The following is an 18,506-nucleotide window of genomic DNA, read 5'->3' as shown; positions in this document are numbered from 1 at the left end:
TATCCTTAAGTGCTGAAATTACTGCTTCCATCTTCCATCTGCAGAACACTGCACCAGTTTATTCTTCAGGGTCATCATGAGGAAAAGAGATCACCACAGCATCTGCTACTCCTTCTCATCCTTACTCCTCATGCCCTGACCTTAGCAGTTCATGGAAGCTAAGCTAAGCTAAACTAAGCTAAGCTAAGCTAAGGTGATATTTTAAAATAAAAGCTCTTAGGCCATGTTCATAAGGAGCTTTATATTTTGTGGGAACTCAAAATGTCTCTCAGACATTTTTAGAGGTTCCAGGCCTTGGTCAGAAGCATTCTAGACCCTGGCAGACAGCTGAAAAACAACTGTGATTTTGAGTTTGAGCCATGGAATGAATTACCAACTTTGGAGGTGGAACAAGCAATCACAAAAGGTTAGATAGTATAGTATAAGTAGTTACGAAGTAGAGGGGAAATTTTTTAGTATTGTACAGGGGGGTTTTAGCACATGTACAGGGGGGTTTTCACTTTGTACATGAGGGTCAGAAGTTCTAAGATGGAGGAAAGTGGGCTGATCCCATCCTTCTTCCTTCTTCTTCCTTACCTCCATGTTCTTGGTGATGTTGGCACTCATAGATTGGTTTAGAGTAGAAAAACACTTGGCAACGTAGGTAGTAGGTATTGGGGAATAATTGTAAACATGTTATACGTAATATATCTTATAAAAGATAGCAGCAACCCTGGGCGGGGAGAGAGACGAAGAAGACAGCAGATAGAGAGGATGTCAGGGTGTGTGTGTGCCTCTACCCAGGCCACTGATCAAACAGCTGCAGTCCAAGAACATAATCTGTTAGATAACTAGCAATAAACTGCCTTGAGACCGAACAGCTAAGCCTGCGGAGCTTTTCTTTGGAAGCACGGGTTGGAGGAGGAATTTCACCACCACATGTGGCCCCAAAACAAGGCTGGGGTTCCCACAATATTTCAGCTCTGTTTCGCTGCCATGTTCACAACTGAACATCTCTGTGCTGTGGCATCCTGCTGAAGGAGTGGATGTGGCTGCCCTGCAGAAAGGGATCTGGGGCATGTGTTCGGCAACAGGCTTGACGTAAATCAGGAAAGTGCTCTGGCAGTCAGGAAAACAAACTCCTTCCTGGTGATGCATCAAGCACAGTGTCACCAGCTGCTCAAAAGAGGTGATTATCCCACTGTACTCAGCACTGGCATGGCCTCACCTGGAATGTTGTGTGTTGGAATCCACAATTCAAGAATAAGGTGAAGGTACTCACATGTGTCCAAAGGAGAGCAACAAAGCTGGTGAAAGGGCTGGAAGGAATGTACTATGAGGCATGGCTAAATGCTTTGGGTTTGTCTAGTTTGGAGAAGAGGTGCAACCTCCTTGCTCTCTACAGATTTCTGAATAGAGAAGGGGGAGGTGGAAGTGGTGATCTCATCTCCCTGGGATGCAGTTATGGGACATGTGGGAATGGTGTAATGCTGCACCAGGGGACGTTGAGACTGGACGTCAGGGATCAATTATTTACTGAGAGGATGGTCAGGCACTAGGCTTCCTAGAGATGTGGTCCATGCCTCAATCATTTGAACAATGCCCTAAATAGTATGCTTTAACTTCTGGTCAGCCCTCGATTAGTTGGTCAGCTGGACTAGATGATGGCTGTAGGCCCCTTCTGAATGATATCTCCTCTCCCCAACTCCTCAGGGCCTCACATACTTTGCTGGTTTTTATTTGCTCTTTTCTTTTTTTTTTTTTTTTTTTCATAAACCTCCTGCTAGGCAAGCAGCAGTATTCTCTCTCTCTCAAGGAAGTGGAACTGGAATTCATTGAGAGTAACCATAATAAATCCATATCTTAGAGGGCATCAGTGTTTTCAGAAGAGCTGTTGAGTGAAATGGACACAGGGTCAAAGTGTCTTGCTGAGGCTCCCAGGATGCAGTGAGTCTTCTTTCCTTCTAAAAACATTCAGGTCAGTATCCTCTTTTTGCAAAAGCCTCTAATAGCCCATCCCTTTGCTTGATGATGGCTGCAGTGTTTGCCAGTGCAAACTCAGCCTTTTGACTGAGCTATCATTCTCCATCATCCAGCTAACAACAGTGATTTCTATATTATAGACCCATTATTTGACACTGAAGACACCTGGTTAATACATTAGCTAAAGGGATACTGAGAATAGTGTGCTGCCTTTAGCGGGGAATATTGGGTGCTTTTGTCTTTGAAAACTCCCACTGGTCTTTCCTTTGTGAACGGCTGTAAATTGCTTACTGGAACTAAAATGACACTTTTTGCCCAATTCTTTCTTGATTTTACCCATGAGGTACATAGAACCAGTTGATTAAATCACTTGGTGCTTTTCTCTGTCTAAGACAGAACACATGAGTCTCTCAGCATATGCATTTAGGATTCTTTAAAAACAGGTGAAAGAGGAGCATTTCATACAGAGTTACCTGTTTTGTATCCTTTTTTGGAAAGGCATTAACATACTTTAAGACAGACCTTTTTTTAACTTTGCTAAAGCCATATAAAATTTAGAGGTCCAGCTTGAATTAGTAGAACAAATGTCCTCCATAGGACCTCCTTCCTAAAGAGAGAAATCAGCTGTCTTTTGGAGGTGTATTCCTCCTCTGTATTTCTGGAGCTAACTTACACTCTTAACCTAGATGGCTAATTTAACTAGTATCCCAGTTTCGAGGTTATTACACTCAGGTGAGGTAATACCCACCAAAGCCTGCAAAAACTTTCAAATCTTTTTTCTTTAAGCACCTTGTCTCTTCTGCATGACAGGTACATCATAAGGAACATCTTGACTTTAGAGAATCCAGAGATTATGATAGTGCAAAAGCAAGAAAAACAAAAGAATAATTCTGACTCCTTTTATCTCACTCCCAAACCTCCTAGTAAGCACTTGTTTGGTAGTAGGAGCCCCTTTGGATCCACTTCCATTCCTCAGACAATGGGAATGCAAAACCTGCAGTGGACATTAATCCTTTTCAGACCAGTAGAAATGGCAAAGCATTCAAATTTGCACTGAAAATTGAGATGAGGTAAAAGATGAGACATTCTGTAAATATAAACCCTTTAAAATAAAATAATACAGATGACATAAAAGTGTAAAAATTGTTACTGACATGAATAATTCACTAACTATTGAATGGTATAAGTCACCAACTAATGTGTATTATGTGCCATTTAATAGTGGATGTATCTGAAGAAATATGGAAATTGGAATACTTTAATAACTTTATATATGAAAGATGATGAGACTGCCTAAATGATTAAGAGGAAGATATGTTATAATGAACTAAAGCCACTCGAGTGTAAGGTAATTTTAATTCAAATCTCCATCTGCTTATGTATAATTAAGACTCATTTAACAAGTTAATGCCTAACAGAGAGAACTGATAAGTTTGGTATTAAAGAGCTTAAGAGAAGTAAATTAAACTGTCGAGTTTGAGGAGCTTTCATTTGAATTCCCTGTACCTAACCAAAACACATCTTCCAGGTGCGTTTCTTTACCCTGACTATGCAGCCAGGTCCCAAATTTGGGGAGAAAAAGGAGATGAAAATCATAATATCTTTGTTACGTATTCATTTTAGATATCATGTCAAGTCAGGAGTTTGGCAGCATCTTTGGTCATATGAATATTTATGCTGTTCAACCTGCTCTCCATATAGTGTCTATATACCATTAAGATACTTTTCATTCCATCATAAAAATTTATACATTGCAGAGATTGCCCATGGGGTTAAATAACTTATGAAAATAAGAGGATTGCCTTTGATGTGCAAAGAAAGTAATATTTTAATCACTGAGCACATTTTTTGTGCTATTCATTCACTTAATTTTTTCTCTCAGTCTTTCTCCAAATACCTTTCTTGCAAAGTCCAGTAGTCAAAACAGTAGCTTCAACCTTTTCATCTTTCATCATGCAATTTTAATTTTCATCTTTTGGCTTATTCTGCACTGTCAAGATGAGAGTTTCCTATATTCTCTTCATACCTAAAATTTTCTGTGCTTTCAATTTTTTTTTGTCACTGGAGCCAGACATCAGCTTTGACTTGCTCCTAGTGCTCTGGAATAAGTTAGACACTTCGGGGAATGTACTGGAAGAACAAATACCACAGTATGTCTAATGCTTATTGCAGTGCAGATGCTCCCAAGTGATGACCAAGTATTAAAGCTATGGGGTTTGATGACCAACACCCAGTCTCAGTAAATGCCTAACATAGACACTGCACTAATTGAAGTTTACTGTTTTGTTCCTAGACCAGAAAGACTTTAACAGCATTCTGGTTTAGTATCAGTCTGAATGCAGAAAAAACAAGGACTGAATTGCTTAAAATTCATTAAAGAGTAGAACCAATGTCTTACTTCTCAAATTGAGTTTTGAGCATTGGAGGTCGTTAAAGTTCAACAGCAAGTGAAAGATCTCTTTATATATATATCCACAGATTAACACAATTTAGTGTTTGTAGCTTGTCTCTCCACTATAAGAGCATTAGGGTTAATATGCATTTTTGTATGTCTATCTCACAAGTAAGTGAGCATATGTTTTAAAGTTCTTCATTTCCTCCTTTCTTGTACTGAGCCATCACCAAAAACATTTGCAGCACTCCAGTAGAATGAACGTCAAGGGGCATAGGAAATGTGCCAAATTAATCAAACCACCTAAATTGACTACAGATGAAACCTTACAGTTATAGTCAGAAAAAGGTCTCAATTGGTGTTGATAAGCTGATCTATGAGAAAAAAAAATTGCTTCTTTTAGTGAAGCCCCCCCCTTTAACATTTATTACCTTACAAGTTGAGAGGTCTTGCTTCCAGAAGAAAGAGGAAATGAGAGGAAATAGGGGAAGGGGAAGGGGAAGGGGAAGGGCAAGGGCAAGGGCAAGGGCAAGGGCAAGGGCAAGGGGAAGGGCAAGGGGAAGGGGAAGGGGAGAGGAAAGGCACTACTGACACTACAGCAAGATTAACAACATCTGAAAACCTGGGCAAAATCTATACAAGTTTTTTAAATGCAGCAACTGCCATCCAAGTATGTGAAATGCTCACATTTAAACAGAGAAACATGTTTCAGAGCAAAGGCATTTAAAGATAATAAAACCTGCTCATGATCCCTCTGCAATATTCTTTCTCCCCCTTCAGGTATTAGCCAACTGGCCTCTCTGAGAGTAACACCACTAGGTTTCTGATAGCTGCTCTGTGTGGCTGTAGCCAAATGCCAGCTCCCATAACCTTCATTTTATCCTCATTCCTGAAGAGCATTTAATACTCTGAAAAAGCAGTGGGTGCATAAAATGGATATTAATAGAACACTTAGCACATATATGCTTGTTATCAGCAGCTTAAAGGTTAAGAACCTGGGGTTATTCCAGCTTTGAACCAGGAAATATTTTAGCATCAATGCCACGTCATGAAAAAAAAGGGCGCTATTCTGTAATTTGTACCAAGAGGTACAAATAGATATTAGTTAAACAAAAACAAATTTAAAAAGTCAGGCATCATGAAAGAAATGAATATTTAAATCCCTGTGAGTTCAGAAAGTGTAATGCTAAAGTTGTTGTATCATGTCTTGTAAGGTCCTTGTTTGGTCTCACAGGGCAATGTATCAAGCACAGATTAGATTCCATATCTGATTGCTTGTGTTCAATTCAAATAATGTTACCATTAACATGATTATATCTTTCTTTAAAAAATAAATTTAATGCAGGTTTAGTTTATTGTCATGATCATATTCTTTTCCCTTTTAGGATACTTGCATTGAGAGGATGATTCAGGGATCCCACAAGTTTTAACCTTACCTATAGTGAACAGTGCCGATAAATCAGTTGGCAATCACTTGTCAAGAGGAACAAGGCTTTTTACAAGGCCATTTTGTTGGCTTCATAGGAAAAATTGCCTCCCACTGGTCTCAGCTGGGTACCAGTGTTGGGGGAAAGATGAGTGGGATATTAACTCCTTTCCAAGCAGTGATGTGGCCATGGTAACATATCCATGCAGCTACCCTTCCCTGACTTTTGCACTTTATCTCAGAGCAATCCTGCTAAACAAGATCTGGTCTTGTTCCAGCTGGAAAGCAGTTTTATGTTCCTTCATATGAAAAGAGTTCTCAACAGACAAAGTTTTTAAAGATTTATGACAACATAAAAAGCATTTTGTTCTTTCCCTTTTAATTTGCCTTAGTGCTAAAATGTTATTTTCCTCAGTAAAAATAACAACATTTTGAAAAAAATATATGCAGGAATAAACTACATGTGGGATGTCAGCACTGGCTTCACCAATGCAAAATTGCTGGAATGAGAGTGTGCAATGCTGAGTCCCGCCCTGCAGAGAAACCAGCTGAGAGCAGTGAAGAGTAAAACACTCACCTGCCATTCAGCCCCTGCACACCAGCACCCTGGGCAGACTCGCAGCCCTGCTCTGGGGCTGCGCAGTTATCTTCATGCTAGCAGCAATGATCAAGGCATTTCATCAGGCAGGAATGGATACTTCTCCCCAAAGCTGCCCATAGAAAAAGGAAAATGACACTTAATAACTGTATTTTAGAAAAAAGGAGAGAAAACTGTGGGCTGCTGGAATTAGGATTAGGTAGGGACATGGTATTTCAGCAGGTGAAGTAGAAAGAGAAGGTAGCTGGGCTCTGGCAGGCATGTGCTGAGCTAGAAATCACGTCATGTGTGCTACCAACAAGTATCTCTGTATCAGCTCTTGGTTGTCTCTTTTGTCTTACTAGATTTCGACTGATCTTCCTAGAATTGGAAATATTTCCATTTACAGCCTATTAGTACACTATAAATATTGTTAATTCTTTATTTTTTTTTCTAGTTACTATCTATTGCTTAGCTTCTCTCCTCCCCTCCACTTGGACTCCCCACCCCACCACCTTCCAGTTAAGATTTTTCCCTAAGTAGACATGGATTTTCCCAGTTTTATTTCTCAGTGATGAAATAATGATATCACATTTTCTGAAGATTCATATTGTTCTATGAAAATGCATGTCACACTAGCTTGATGGGACTTCTGAGTCATGATTTAATAATGGGAGAAAATCAGTAAGTACTGTGTCTAAGGTAAAGACTTAAGAGCAGCCATTGTCTTGAGCTGATAGCAGGTGAACTCAGATTAGGAAATAAACCAGTGTTTACGTGTGATTACTGGAATGAGGGAAACAGCCAAACTTCTGGGCTGTGATGTCTCCAGAAGAATGTGTACCTTCCTGAATGACTTAGGTTGGTCGAAGAAAATTCCTAGGCTCTCCTAGTATCAGCCCCTTGAATGCAATACTACATGACCCTATGATCCATTCTGGTCAGAAATCCCACACTTTTATTAATTTAAAAGAAAACAGTGAAGGTGTTTCTCATTGAGCCTGAACAGCTGTATGTTTAGTGAGGATTTTATGTGATGTCTCCCTGGGTTTTGAAGAGAGAATTTTCTGATTATCAGACTGTGAACTGTCAGTGGCATAATTTTCCTAAGCACTTGGAGAGCAGTGGTTTTATGGTATTTATATGCTTGGAGATGCAAAGAGCACTGCCAATATCAAATAATGTCAAAAGTGTTTAAAAACAAATTAATGACTCCCAGAATTTGTAGTTTGGACATACCATTATGTGCCTTCTGCAACTTTCCTTTTAAAGCCTGATGCCAAGTGACTTCAGAACCTAATCCTGCACATCAGTTAGGAACATCTGTGAGTCAAGCACAGGGACAATAAAAATGGAGCTATTAGGCCATTTCTTCAACCCCACAGACTGCCCAAGACTAGTCATTTCAGCTTGCACTAACTCGCTGGACTGCCAGCAGCAGCAGCACCAGGACCTCAGAAGATGCCCCAGTGGCAGCAGAGGTGCATCTGCTGCATGGAGAGTCAGGGAGTCCTACCAAGCACCCAGACAGCTAGTTGTCAATTCTCCTGAGCTCCAGACAGCTCCCACTGAGGCTCTTTTAAATTACTTGGATGCTCCTCAACAATAATTTTACACCCTTAACTCAATTAGTTGCTTTTCATTCTCTGTTTTTCCTTAACACAAGTTCTATGAAAATGTCACTGCTGGTTTTTCTTGCATGAGATTTGGCTCAAAGTTAGGCATATGCTGTGTTCATGTTTTGTATGTGTAGAAGAAATAGCAAGCTCAGCCAGGGAGAGGACTCATGGCAGTTACCTAACATCTTACAGCAAAGAAATACATCAATGAATCATTTAATTAACCAATAATAGCAGGTAAGGAAAAGCTAGAAAGACCCACTCATTTTATGTGTTCTTCAAAATTAAAAACTAATTCATAAGAAATATTCTATGGAATTGTGTCCTTTGTTCTTGAAATCTCTATATGCTGTAAATACCATGCACAGTGAAACAGCTTACACTTAAAGGCAAATTCTCAATCTAAATAAAACAATTCTTGGCTTTTTTTTTTTTTCTTAAAGATAAGCAATAATTTATTTCTCTTTCATCTTCACAATTATCACATACTGCGCAGCTACAAGACCAATGCCACTACATAACACAGGAGAATTGCTCATCTACACTTTACTTGGACAAATACAATTACAATTTACAGATTAAATGTACTGTAAAATATGCAGTTGGAAAAATGTCATTCTTATCTATATGATGGGATGTGGCATATGCTTTATGAACAGATTCAATGTAAGATGTAAAACTTTAAAACTTGTTAAGCCAAAGATACAGTATAAAGCATTTTGGTTTGGTATTGTATTGTTACTAAAGTAGAAAAAGCAAAATTAGAAATAAATTCAGATCTTAAGTTACAGGATATGCGTTAGGTTAAGAAATTTTTTGCTTCACTTTTCTATTTTTTTTTACAAATGAATAATATGAATATATTGCAGGATAAAGAAAGACTGCCAGATAAAGAAGGTACTGTTATATGAAAAACAAATGAAAAATACCAGGTCATTTTGCTTACAAAAAGATCAAACTATAAACAGTCACAAAATATATAAAAATGCCACATTGAACGAGGCAATTGTACTCTACCTAAACTGGTAGTATACTCTCTGTTAGAAGTTGTATTCATACAGTAGTAACTGATAAAAAGGCATTGTGCACTCTTGTGCCGTCTGGGGATTTAGCACCGTGTGTCATCAGTTCTTGTATTGTCATCCAGTTGTCCAAGATTTTCTTGTTTCTCTTTTTCATCATCTTTTTGTGACTCAGTTCAATTATGTTGATTTCTTTCTTGCCCTCGCTGCCACTCTGTGGACTTTCCTTAAGACACTCCAGCCTGCTCCTCATCATGAACTCCCGCCGCCTCCTCTGCTCCTTAGCGCGCACCAAATGCTGCTTCCGCTCTTCTTTGCTCCAGTAGCGACCCATCTTCATCTCACTCATCGTATCATCATCTGTTGTCATCCCACTGCGCTCCTCTTTAATTTTTAAGGCACGTTCCTTCAGGATTCTGTCTCGAACTGGTCTCTTTGTAATGTACCTTGTCCCATCACTCCTTATTTTCACTTTCCATTCCATCTTGGGCTCCGCACACTTCTGCGAGTCTTTGCACATGCTCACCAGGCTGAGCTGGCTCTGGGCGTACTCCACAGCAGATTTCTGCTGGATCAGTTGCATATAACTTTGATAATGCTTTGCATGAGCAGGGATGTTCCCGTACCTGTAAGAAGAACTGTGATATGGAGACAAATAGGGAATGTGCTCACTGCTTTGCCTTTCCTGGTCTGTGAATTTGCTGCTTTCTGATGCCAGTACTGCATTCTCAGCAGCACTGTTTTGCTCAGTGGGTTTGGTTTTGGCTGAGGTTGTCTCCCTGTTGTTTTGTCCTGAGGATGACTGATTAGCGACAATTGTGGTTCTCAGGTTTTTCCTGTTGGTTATGCTGATCATCCTGTGGAGAGAGTTATCAGGGGATCGCTCCACAGTCAGCGGAGTGCTCCTGCAGCTTTCAGCAGTGTTGTAAGCACTGGAACTGTCCTTGTCAGACTTCTCAGGGTGCTCCATGATGTCATCCAGTTTGCCTCTTTGTACGTCTGTGCTGGTATTATAATTCCTGAAACTTTCCTCATGTAAAGCCCAAATGTCTCCATACTGATCTCTCACCTTTTGGAGCCTGTGAGCTTGCATAATATTCTGGCATTCGAGTTCAATGTTCCTCAGTTCCTCATTGAGTAGCTGCAGCTCATGCTTCACTCCATCTTGCTCTCTTCTGTTGCATTCTATCATGCTGCTTGAGTAATAAAGATCATACTCCCCGTGGTTTCGAATCTTGCACTTAAGTTCCAACAGCTGCCGAAACCTTTCACATTCCTCCTCTGGGTTTCCTATGAAATCAGATTCAATGTATTCCCCAGACACCAAGCTTTCATTGCACTGGAGCTCAACACTGCCTAATGTGTCCTGGCTATGGCCCAGGTCCCGTTTGCTCTGCAGGGTAGCACTGTTCTGCTCCTCAGTTGCATTTTCTTGCTCTGAGCTCTCATCGTTTCGGAGACTTTCATCTGTAGGCCCTACCCCACTGTCCTTCTCATGATTGTTGGATGATGAGGTTGCAGTGTCTGTAGTGCCATCTTCCTCTTCATGTTTCTTTGGCTAAAAAAATGAGTAAACCAAAATTATCATCAAATGCAGATCATATTATAGGAGAATTACTTTCCAGTGTGATCTGATTTAAGCTCAATTAAAACCGATCACTAAACAGCAGTCCTACTGCTCTTTTAAACATTTTTGAGAGTCATGCTGTGATTTCCATACTAAGCAATGTAAGTGAATTACAGTACTAGTGACATAGCTTCTAAAGTCTGGAAAGAAATATTTCCCTCTCTAAGTCATCTCTTTGCAATGCTTAAAGATAACCATCACCAGATGGTGAGCTGGTTTTGATTCTGGATTATGGCCAGAAACTGGTGGAGCTGAAATTTTCTCAAGCTTGAGAGAAATCTTCAGAACTGGTATCACATCAAAGAAACAGAGCAAGCAGCCAATGAAGCAATGGCTAATACAACTTAACAGGGTGCAAAAAGACTACTGTTTATTTTTTTAAACAGTAAAATTTTGTTTACTCCATTACACCCTCCATGGCCTTCTCCTACACTTCTTGTGTTCTGTAGCCTTTTTCTGAAAAAGTGTTAATTTTGGATTATAGGATTTTGCTCAGAAAGAGCTCAGTCCATTTCATCCCTAGAAACTCTTTTCGAAAACTCATTTATTTCCATTTTTAGAGTTTATGTTCCTCAAAAATAAAAACAGTCTTTCATTAAGTGCAGAACAACACTGAATGCTTTGCCATGGATATAATATCAAGCTTTTTGATTGCTGATTAGCACTCCACTCTTTGTACCTCACCTATTTATATTCTCAACCTATTTATAGTCCATAATGTGAGATAACACCTCTCTGAAGAGACAGACACTTAAATTTTTAAACCAGATAAACAAAGAATCATGCAGAGTGCAATTTATATGACCAAGTACCTAACTACACACAGTACCAACCAAACATCATGTCTGTTTTAGGAGGTATAGTTGCATAATTCTGTATAATGACTGTAATAATCAGGAGAGAAAAAAGGTATAGTGCACCTAGTGAAAGGAAACAAACTTAAAGAGGCCACTGTCATAATTCCCTTTTTATCTACTTTGACGAAAAGTAAAAAAGGATGAAAATGTGTCTCCTATGTCATCCCTTCTCCTCTCTTCATGTGCTCATGATCACATGCCCTTCATCTGGTTTCATTTCTTCAACTGTTACCAAAAAAATAATGGCTTACTGTCAGAAAAACAAAAATAACCTCCACCCCCAATTCAGTGTAAGAGTGGAATAAAGCAAATACTGAAAGGAGCACAGGAGAATTTGGTGTCTGTGACAAACCAGTTAAAAATTTCTGAAAAGATGCCTTAGGAGATTTAGGTTTAATTTAGTATCCTTCTAGTACACCTCCTCCAGGTGAGTGCTGCTACTCTGTTCCCTTCTCTCACCTGCTTTGGAGCTGCTGCAGCTTGTCTTGACCTCCTCTGCCCCCAAACCTTTCAGCAGAGAAGTGACTCCAACCTGGGCAGCTTACACTTCATCCCAGCCACTGCAATGCACAATCCATATTTCTCATTGCTCTGGAAAATATTTAAACTACTGACAGGAGGGAGAACAGCTCCACCAGACAACAGGAGGACAGTGCTGCAGAGCAGTCAGGAATCTGGGTGCCTATTGCAAAGGCAGGCTCCATTCACATGACCAAACAAGGATGGTCAGGATCTGCTATTCAGGAGTGATATAATTTGCATCCATATGACTAAAACTCCAAAGAGGGTGATTTATGTGTTAGCACAGCTACACAGCTTACAGGAGCAGAGCTTCATGATACTTCCTCTGATGTCTTCTGCATGGCACTACAGCACCCAAAACATATATTTGAGCACTTCTGAAAAAAAAACACTTAATGAGGCTATTTGTATAGGTGTTGAGAAGAGATTTTACAGTTGAGGTCCATGCAATCAGCACTTTGAGAACTGGTAGCTCTTGTTTTCCACACCACTTTTATCAATAATTTAAGCTTTGCTTCTTCAACTTCCACTTGATTTATAATGACTAAATATAATACTCTGCCATCTACTTAAGTTACATTCTCTGGATTTAGCATGCATACACAAAAGACGTAAACAAAGCAAAGCCTTTTAAGTCAAGTAGAAACCAGATGAATGGGATTGATCTGATGAAATATAAGTGTCTATAGTATAGGCATCTCAATGTCAGAAAGTGACTTTGGGTTCCCTTAGTTAAAAACAAGTGCCTATACAATCAGATTCTTCTCAAACTAAAGCAGACATCCATATCACATTAAATTTTTCCCCAGTATGTGGATACTTACAGCTAACTCAATTAAGAAAATGGAAAGTAATACAGATATTTATTGTACTGCATGTTTTTGAGATATATTCTATTTTAAAAATCCATTGTCTCTCAAGTAAGGTAGCCCCTGGCATTTTTGTCCTGGATATTTCATGCTTGCCAGAGCTCCTAAACATGTTCAGACTGAGCAGTCTTTTACAGCATGAGATAATTTAAATTTTATTTTGAAAGATAAACAAGCCTAATTACACATTAGGTCTCTTCTGAAAAACAAGATAGAATCCACAATTTTCAGTGTGTTGCTTTTTTTGGTGTTATCTATTATCTATTTCAAACAAAGTGCTTGTTTTCAAACATACATTGTCAATCTCTTCTACAATTACTTCTCTTTGAAATACCAAAGGGCTCCTTAGGCCTCATCTTTGCAGTGAAAACTCAGATAATGAGAAGGCAAACCCAGCGGTGCGTACAATCAAGCAATAAATGAACCTCAAAAGATTCTGCATTTCAGCTCCAGCAAGAATTCCTGCCTATAAAATGGCTAATCTTGCAGGAATTCAGGCACTGTTCTATTATTTTACAATTTATAATGTATATTGGGACTCAAAACCCAGACTGCTACTAAAGTCTGAATGCAATATGATTCAGCTGAAGGCTCTAACAAACACAGCTGGGCTCTCTGGTCAGTCTTTGACAGTGAGAGGGAGACATGTCACAGGGAGAGAAATCTCCAGTGGCAGGCTAACCATGAGGTACTCAAACCATGAGGGAAATTTTGGATTTATTTCAGTGGTTCACTAAAAGGGAAAATGCTCTTCTGCTAACAATGCTTGTCTTTTAAAACAGGCTTCTTTCAAAAAAAAGGATTTCTCCCCAGATATTTTCTCTGTATTTCAGCTTTGAATGAACTAGAATAATTCTTTTTATCCAATTCTTTCTTCTTCTTCTTAAAAGGTTCTGATATATTGCACGATACCAATAAGAATTTCTGCATGGCAAATGTATGGCAGTCTTCTGAAAATTATCTCTGCTGCACAATGAACCATGATGTTGTAAAGGGAAAGGAACACAATGAGTTATAAAAAATGGAGAATTACATATTTCCTTGAGGCTTTTTGGACTATTCCATACAGAGAAGATACAATTCTTGATTGAATTCTACAGAGTATGTCAAAAACATACAGAAAAGACATAACTATCTACTTGACTCTTCTATTACAAACTGTACCAAATTTTTTTTTGTGACAGCTCACATTAAATGTTAAAATGGCATTCTGTAAAACAGACTTGTATTTGGAAGGATATTCTGATAGAGAGTGTGTTCATTCCTGCAGCTCTCGAGATTCATGATGACATGATGAATTATGATTCATCATAAGCCATAGCACTAAGTTTTTGTCCACAAAAATCAAGGCTGGTCTCCATGGCCAACTGGGGAGCTTGAAGATACTCAGACTGGCCACTGGCAGCTGCAATGAGAGTGGTTTCATAGCTCCAATGGATGGTGTGATTCCCCTCAGGAAACTACTAGATTTCCCAGCCTAACAAGGAGTAAAGAACCAGTTTTCTGACTTGATGAGTCACTACATAGAGTCTAGAGAGACAGCAGCTGTCACAAATTACTGATGCCCCATTACACACCAAGCTGCATTTGCTTGATTCGATTACTCATCAGAAGGGCAAAGAAATGTCTGGCTGTCCTAGAATTACTTCAAGCAATGCAATGTCAGATACTGACAGATCACAAGTGACCACAATTTTTTTTCAGTGTAATGTTCTTTATAAAATCTCAATGTGGAAAAAAAATATGCTTGGCAAAAGATTCCAACAGGGAATAAACAAATTCAATGGGTTCTGTGAAAGCACATCACACAATATCACTGTTTACTCATTAACACTATCCACAACCCAAATTCAGTGAAAAAGCCAAAGCTTGACAAAAACTTTGCAGTGGAAGGTCACAATGGTAAGTGATTTCAGAGGTCCCAACATGTAATGTGAGTGCCTAGTATGAGCTGATAGATAGACTTGTTCAAGAATTTCTACCAGAACTGGATGTTTGTGTGAAAAAGCCACCATGAAAATGAAAATATTTTGCAAGGAGCAAGTGGTTTTTCTGACAAGAAATATTTGGTATCTAAGATAAAATTTTGGTTAAAACAATATTCAAGATGCCATATATCAGCTGAAAGTAGCTAGCAGTGCAGCAGCTAGCACATTTAACCTGGGAAACTGAGGCTTGGTTCACTGCCTGGAAAGAAGAGTCGCAACTAAAAGGCTGGTAAAAATCCTGTTGCAAGGCTCCCTTCCCCCCAGCCCTGGAGTTATTCCACTTTGTGTAAATAATTAAATGCCTATAAGATAAAATATTTGTAATCTGGGCTGTCATTTTTCAGAGAGTTTACTTAATTATTCTGTCAGTGTCTCTAGCCCAATGAATATTTCAATGATATACAGGGAAGAGCTATACTATAAACTATTACCTACTCACTGACCCAGTGTCAAGGCTGAAGGGGAGGTCAGGAAGAAATAGACTAAACACACATTCAGACCCTACAATGTGGACCAAGCATTGAGGCATCTGAAATCAAAGAAGCTCCTTGGTTTCCAGAAAAGAGAAAGCTCTCATAGTCTTTCTCCCTCTCTTCACTTCAAAGAAAAATGCCATAGGCTCTCTTTCTGAACAATTCAGAATGGGGAAAAAATTTTAGTCACAAAGTCCTGTGGGTAGAAAACCAGCTTCTTCCCAGCTGCATAAATCCAGAAGCCAGGAGAAGCTGAATTTTATTTCTTTGGCTCTACACAGGTGTGCATACTGGCAGATAATCTGATCCAGGAGTGGGTACTTATACCTTTCACAACATCTGAGAAGACCACTTGCTGAAACTATAGGGTATGTTTGCCACAGTCACACAGCCTACAGAACATATGGGCAGGTAAAAGTCAGGATAGTAGAAAGCTGAGACTATGCTAACAATAGCTTATTTGTCTCCATTAACAAAACAAATGCTGAGCTGTGCGCTGTCGGTGTAAGAGAAATACACTCACATTAACAAAACACCTGTTGTTTATTTAAACACATCTTCCATCTTGTTTTGCAAGCTCTGGTGCAAGGCTAGCTCATACATTGCATGCACACAGCAAGAGGGGCACCTAGCTCAGCTCAGAGCTCTAGGTGCTACACTGATATTCACAGATTCACAGAATATTCTGAGTTGGAAAGCATCCCGAAAGGATCATCAAGTCCAGCTCTGAAGTTAAATACCCCGTAAGGGGATTGAACCTATGACCTTGGTGTTATTAACACCAGTTTAACGAAAACTAACGTGACATTTTACATCATAAATCCCAAACACTTCAGAAATAAGAAAGGAAAGCAATATTATTCTGAGAGTTCAGAGAAATGGAGAATTCTGCACTTATCACACCCTATTAAATATTTGTTAGCTTGATGTAATGGGCCTAAGCATGTATTGTTCTCTTTTTCCTTACATACTGTGTGCCAGAGATCACAGCATTTATAGAGAGAACTCTGTCAAAATCTTTGACTGCATTTTACAGCACACTGTTTCATTCTCTATTAATAAAAAATTATACTTAGAAAAATTTCATATTATATGTTTAGTAGTGGTCGTACCTGCTCCACCTCATTGGCTGTGTACTGCATCGCTTCATTATGCTGCTCTTCCAACATTTCCAAGTTTAACTCCTCTAAGAATTCATTCCTTTCATCATCCAGCCACCCTTCCTCCAGCTGCAAAGAATACATCAGCATGTTATTTTATGTTAGCAAGGACACATGTTAAAATAGAGTAAACCCAAATGGCAATGCTTGACTAGTTCTTTTTATTCTAATGATTCTCTTCAGAAAGCCAGACAGTAGGAGTTCAAGTTCACGTCTCAAAAAAAAAAAAAAAAAAAAAAAAATTAAAAAAAAAAATAGAAAAGAAAAAGGATAAAAAGATGAGATTCATGTCTTTTATCCTTTCGTAAAACAGTATGACTGATTTTTTCTCATAATGAAGGAGACAGCACAGCACAGACATTATTTCCTTTCAAAAGGTATGAAAGGCACAGCACATAATCCTGAAACTGTCATGTTCATTACTACTGAGAGACCCTGCACGGCAAGAATGGCAATGCTACTAATAGGGCCAGGAGGCAACTGGGCTCTTGTCTCTAACAACCTCCATTCCAGCCTGCTGCCACCACCTTAATGGAAACCTTATGCTGTGTTTCTGTCACTATCTTTCCATTGATCTTCCAGGTAAACAAATAAACAGAACAGGGTGATAGAAAGATGAGGTAACTTGAAGGGAAGCAATTTTAGTTCTCCCCGTGTGTCTGGAAGCAAAGTTTATCTGTTTGCTTGGTTTTTTTTCCCCAAGTGTAAAATACTACATTGATATTTGGTGAACACAGTGTTGCAAAAGGACAGGAGGGGCTGCTATGTTTTCTGTCAAGTACGTATCTCTTCTTGAACCCATTTCACACCCTTCACGTCTTTCGAAACTGATAAAACAGGCACCCTGGCCTAAAACACTGCTCTTTCCATTTTGTTCATTATGCTCCTGCAATCCTTTGCCAGATGGCACACTGCATCAAAAAGAAAAACACTGGTCAGTAGCACTCTTGGCTATAATGACAGGATTGGAGCAGAAGGATACACTTATTGTTTCGTCATTGATGAAGGAACCACAGGATGATGGTGACAAAAATATGCTGAAAGGAAAAGCCTCAAAATAAGACAATTACAAGAATACCAAGTACTTTTGTTGTCCCAGGACAGCAAGAGGGATGTAGCACTGGCCAACACCTAGAGCAGAATTACCACTGCCTCAAAGCCAGGATATGTCTGGTCACAGATGTCAGTCAGAAAAGTTACACTAAATCAGTAGCAGTAGCAGTAGTAGTAGTAGTAGTTCAATGCTACACATGATGCTGATGCTGTGTAGTATTTCTAATGGAATATTGGCAGAACTTCACAGTTTCCTTAACAAACTATGATGTGGTTTTGCCCATGTCAATGAATTCTTTCCTATTATAAACAAGCATTTCATCATTTCCCTGGGTAAAGCCAGCCACCTATGGTTTGGGATTAGGAGGAGACTTTTTTCCTTGAGGACACATAATTTTTATGTGTGTCCTCAATGGGACTTTCAAACAGTTCTGTGAAACATGTGGTAGTTTTGTTTACTTGTCTTGTTTACTTTTTTCCCCCCAAGGAAAGCATGAGTACATACTTCTTCTGCTGTAAAGGAAATAGTCTAATTCACCTCATGTGAGAAAATTGCAGAGATTAACAAATTTGGAGGATGAAAGATGAATCTCACTTGGACAAATCTGCTGATTTGATTGTGGCATACACAGTATATAGCTAATAAAAATGCTTATGTTATGTTACAGCTTTTAGAAGAAAACTAATTTGTGCCTTAGCATACACGTGCACTACATACACACTGTGTACATATTCACATATGAGAATGCATGTGTGTAGTGTGGTCCTCTGGTGCTCTGCTTCAAAACTTCATTATTCACTGCACAAATATGTGGTCAGAGGGGTTTTCTTCCCTTTTACTGAGGGAATGTGCTCAGCAATCACCCTTCAAGGCTGCAATACTGCCATTACCATTTTCTATCTAGAAATGAAAGCCTGCTTAATCCTGATGTTTTTTACCAAGTCAAAGCAATACAACC

The 18,506-nt window shown here is 39.1% G+C and overlaps 1 protein-coding gene across 2 annotated transcripts in view; it reads right to left on the bottom strand.

The window, feature by feature from the left end:
- Positions 1 to 244: 244 nt before the first annotated feature.
- Positions 245 to 18,506, bottom strand: part of PDZRN4 (PDZ domain containing ring finger 4) — a 241,287-nt gene continuing 223,025 nt past the window's right edge. For both annotated transcript variants that reach the window (XM_021545292.3, XM_021545293.3), the window contains 2 exons: positions 16,447 to 16,563; positions 245 to 10,556 (listed from right to left, as the gene is read on the bottom strand). In XM_021545292.3, the coding sequence (XP_021400967.3) occupies positions 9,030 to 10,556; positions 16,447 to 16,563 (1,644 nt within the window). In that variant the 3' untranslated portion in view covers positions 245 to 9,029. The remainder of the gene's footprint in view (positions 10,557 to 16,446; positions 16,564 to 18,506) is intronic.

Source organism: Lonchura striata, chromosome 1A, assembly GCF_050655825.1.
Source record: "Lonchura striata isolate lonStrDom1 chromosome 1A, ASM5065582v1, whole genome shotgun sequence".
Lineage (NCBI taxonomy): Eukaryota > Metazoa > Chordata > Aves > Passeriformes > Estrildidae > Lonchura > Lonchura striata.
Note: the sequence above shows the minus strand (reverse complement) of the source record. Positions and strands in the feature narration are given on the sequence as shown.